We start from the raw sequence: 5,132 nt of genomic DNA on the forward strand, positions 1-5,132 counted from the left end.
GATTAAAGGCGTGGTAGAACAATCATAAACATAGATAATACTTCCTAGGAAGTATAACTCTAAGAATATGATGTGCTCTTTCTTGGGATAAAGATTTTAATTATTTTCTCAACACCAACTCTAATGTAGTTACACTCCTTGTTAATACTTTATGTTTTTCGACAAATATAGCATCACTAAAAGAATAAATAATTTTATATGTTCATATTTATACCTATAAAGAATTTGATCCAGCTATTTTAATCAACTTATCAGTACTATATACAGACAACTCCATTAAACTATTTTCTATTAAACTTATTAAAGGTACTATGATTAAAAAGTGTGAAAAGTATATTACAGTACTTATTTGACCAAATTCTATGTATGGTGATTCTACGTGTTTAGCACCTAAAACCATTAAGATAAAGAAATTAGCTATAAATACATAGAAAGCTATTTTACTTAATGGTCTGAATTGTATACCTCTACTTCGACTTAAGTCTGTATATGGCATAACCAATAACATTAGAATAGCACTAAGCATAGCAATAACACCTAATAGTTTATTAGGTATAGATCTTAATATAGCATAGAAAGGTAAAAGATCTAAGTTATTGTACACGTTATGTTAATTAGAATTTATAGAATATAAACATGTTTTCTTAATATTAGGACTATATCTCCATAACAGGATTATTATAAAACTATCATGTCTCACGTATAGTCTCTAAGGATCCTACTAAAATAAAGGCAAATAAGCTAAAACAGCACAAATGCTAAAATATTAGTAGGTTTCCTGCTGATTGTCTTAACTATGTATACATGTAAAAAAATATTTTAAGGTTTTCCAGCATATAGTGAGATTAAGTGACATCTTTATACTTTATCACTCGGGAACAATAGAAGGAGGTGTTTGCATAGGATTAGCCATGACATAATTGTCACTATCTCCTAATACGTTGGGCATGAAGAATACAAATATACTCAGTACTATGATAAAAATAAATATAGTTATTAAATCTTTAAATAAGAAATAAGGAGCGAAAGGTAATCTATCATAGTTAGCTGAAACACCTAAAGGATTACCAGACCCAGCACTATCATGTAATGCAATTAAATGCATTAATGCTAAAGCAGCTAATACAAAAGGTAATACAAAATGTAATGCAAAAAATCTATTTAATGTTGCATTATTAACGGAAAAGCCACCTCAAATAAACTCAACTATATCTTGTCCTATTCAAGGTATAGCACTCATAAGGTTAGTAATACGTACTGTGTAAAACCAATATACCAATAATATCCAATAAGGCGATTGTGGTACAGTTTTATGCAGAAGATTTAGGTGAGTAAGCTTTAATTCTGGACTATATCTTTACTCCCTTCTCAATTTACAGCCTATTAATATTCTTATCCCTTATATGTAAAGGGATAAGTATAAAACAGCAAAAAATTAAGGACTAATACAGTCCTCTTCCTTAGAGGTTTTAAGGCGGAAAGGGGTTGGAAAAGAAAGGAGATGTATCACGTGTAGTCTCTGAGGATCCTACTAAGATAATATCAAGATTATCCGTTGGTTTCCTGCTGATTGTCCTAAGCTAAGTTATTTAACTTATATTTTACAAAAACCTCTCTTCTGCGAAGCTCCACTATGTTGGATGGAGAGAGGGTGCTAAATAAAATAGTTCTAAGGAGTTTCCAGCATATAGTGATATTTATACACAGCTATTACTAAACTGTGGCACCTCATAAAGACATTTGCCCATATGGTAAAACATACATATTTACTTAATATAAATAAAATTGCATTTTATAATAAGCTAGAATAACTTTTAATTCCTGTATTCTATTGGTTACAGAATATAACTAAAAATTCCGACTGTGCATTAAGCATCATTTCAGACACCCATTAGTGACCCAGTCTGTCGCGATTATTTCAATAACCAACGATCTCTAACGTTTAATCTCGTATTTCTCTAGTGATTAGCCTTTAAATAAAGCAAGATTAAATTTTATTTGATCGTATTCACTAACATTGCCAAAGAAGCCTATTGGTCTTCTTCAATATCCCTGTCGGGTTATTCCACTTTCTTTTTTTATTTCTCTTCACAGATTGCATAAAAATTTTTTACATGTGGGACTATAATTTAAACTCAATATTAAACATAAACAACTTATGTTTAAACATACTTAACAATTCAATGCCTTCTCAATATATTTTTGAGGGTTTATAAAGCCCGATTGATTGTTTTATGATCACAACCTAAAGATTTCGCGGCATCTACTATGCTTGGAAATTATCTATTTACTGTGTAATCCATATTATATGCGAGTATAGCTTTAGAGTTTTTCTTCATATTTTTAAGGGGTTCTTCTGAATAGATGGGTTTTGTACGGTTTAAAACCGCTTCCATCATCAATTCAATAGTATTAGGAGATAAGCTTTTACCTTTATTCAAACTACCAATAGATACTCTACGCTCTTCACTGTAACTGGCCTTCATTTTTAGTCTCGATATATCACTATGTTTATAACCAAAACTTGAACCAGCTTCAGTAAAGATGTTATAGTTTGGTAATAAAGATTTTAAGTAAAAGTCTTCCAAATCTAATAATTGCTTATTGTTCTCCTTGTTTACTTCTTCAGGGAACAATTCTAAAACTATAATTGCAAATGAAGATATACCGTGTTTTTTTACTGCATTCTTCACCACTTTACTACCATGAAAGTTAAATAAGTGATTAGATAATCTAGCATGTAATTTACCTGTAGTAGCCGATCCTATATAATAATCTATAGTAATTTTATTTAATATTAAGTAAATAGCCGCAAGAAACCTTGTTTCATATTGAAGTCTAGCTTTAATACTCTCCATATTTATATTTTCATATACAAGAATCGGATTAAGTTTCTGCTTTTTTATAAATTTAATAACCTCTTCACTACGACAGTAATCAGGAAATGTTGCTGTAGTTGTACTAGAGTTTGAAAGGAATTTATTAAAGTTTTTTTTTCTATATAAAAAGTACATAGGTAAAACACGTCTATATGAAGTACTATCCATAAAGGTGTTTTTATGTAAAAATATATACTTACTGTTTGACATAGCCATGTAATTAAACACATTATTTTTTTTTTTGTTCCCCAAAAACTGGAGCAATATCATTATTTTTAGTTGTATAAACAGATTTAATAATATTTACTATACTTTTAAATTTATTCTTAATTTTAAGTTTATATTTATTGTATAAAGCTCTTATTATAAAATAAGCTGTTATTGTAAAACATACTATAAAAAGTAAACATAAAGCCGATAAGAATGGATTTGCCTCAACAAAAAGAGAAAGTAAAGATCTCGTATCACATGACTCTACCATACTGTATGCGCTATATCCATCATCGCTAGGAGGAGGTGTTACATGAGTTTCAGGTACCTCTCTTTGGATCTTAATTTTAAAGTTGGCGAGTGCAACCATATTTTCCCGGTTTATTTGGAGATTGCTTGGCGCACCTGGCCCATTATTTACATTTACTCCGTGAGGGTTAAATGTATCAGTGTATTTATACATTAAACGATTCAAACCATCAACAATTTTTTTTTTTGGACTCCGGTAAACCCCCTATCTCTGTTTGTAAATCTCTTAAAACACGCTCTAAAGGCCTATTATGATTAACCTGCGCATCATATAATCATTCATTTATATTAAAAAAACTTGCTTGATGTGTAGGTTGTAGTGAAAGTGGAACAGATAAGCATATATAATTAGAATCAACAATAAATTGTCAAACCCTATTAAAAGTGACTGAACCTTTATTTATAGTGTTTATAGCCACTTCTAGTATATTACTTCTTAATATTATTTTTTTATTATCCTTGGCATAGTTGTTATTGTTGTTATTATTTATCTTGTTATTTTTATTATTTATGTTGTTGTTATTGTTATTATGTTTAAATCATGTAGGGCTACGTAATAAATCGAAACCCAAGAACGCTGTAACTATCATTAATATAAAAATAACTGTTCCTAAAGTTCATACTAAAGTTCTAGGAGCTCTGTAAGACCCGTAATATAAACCTCTTCCAATGTGTAAATATACTATAAAGAAGAAAGCTGAAGCTGTATTACTGTGTAAGTAACGTATTAATCAACCATTGTTAACATCACGCATAATATGCTCTACAGAATTAAAAGCTTCTAAAACACTAGGATTATAATGCATAGCTAAAGTTACACCTGTAACTATTTGTATTATTAAACAAAAAGCTAATAAAGAACCGAAGTTTCATAAATAACTTAAGTTAGATGGTTGTGGTGAATCGATTAAATATGAATTAACCAATTTTAATAAAGGATGACTTTTAAAAATTCTCATTTTTTTTTTTATATATATATATTTTTTTTTTTTTCTAGATGTTAATAGGTTATGTGTAAGTTAAATTTTTATCTAGTAGTAATATTTTACTGTATATTTATGTTAAATATAATTAAGTAAATAACAAAAAAGATTATAGTTATTCCTTTTTATACTTAGTAGTTGTTAATAGGGTATATGAAAAAGTTTTTACACTAGAAGCTAAGTTTAGCTATATATTTAAATAAAGATATATAAAAAAATAATTTATATATCTTTTCTTATATGCTTTTTTTTTTTATAGTGTAAAACCCAAATAAGGTAGAGTTTTATTCTCAACTCTTACTAATAACCTTTTTTAATATAATATATATATATATATATATAAATATATTATATTAATTTGGATAATTTTAAGCCGGTTCCTGTAATAGTCATTAGACTGTATTAAAGCATGACATCGGGCTTGTAAGTTCATGAACATCTTTTACTGTATATAATAATATTTTTATTAATACATTTGACTTTAGAAAGATGTTAAATATTTTCTGTTAAATACCCTAATTTTAATTTAACACTCATATTATATATGTATTTTTGCTTAATATGCGCCGGACTTTCCAATATTATACAAATGTATAGTATTTTTTCTATTAGTATCACAAAATAAAAAAGGAATTATTTATACTTTATATTTTTACATTTTATCTGTATAAATGTAAATCATATATAATATAATTAATTTAGAGATATGGAGGAATCGAACCCCTTATTTAAGATCTGCAATCAAAACGTA

The 5,132-nt window shown here is 28.0% G+C and overlaps 1 protein-coding gene across 1 annotated transcript; it reads right to left on the reverse strand.

The window, feature by feature from the left end:
* Positions 1-4,020: 4,020 nt before the first annotated feature.
* Positions 4,021-4,357, reverse strand: COB (cytochrome b; the record flags this gene model as incomplete). Its single annotated transcript, XM_031154130.1, has 3 exons — positions 4,021-4,080; positions 4,145-4,218; positions 4,279-4,357. 3 exons carry the CDS (start codon positions 4,355-4,357, stop codon positions 4,021-4,023), a joined length of 213 nt encoding a protein of 70 aa, XP_031000909.1.
* Between the last annotated feature and the right edge of the window lie 775 nt (positions 4,358-5,132).

Source organism: Lachnellula hyalina (genome assembly GCF_007821495.1).
Source record: "Lachnellula hyalina strain CBS 185.66 chromosome Unknown contig00351, whole genome shotgun sequence".
Lineage (NCBI taxonomy): Eukaryota > Fungi > Ascomycota > Leotiomycetes > Helotiales > Lachnaceae > Lachnellula > Lachnellula hyalina.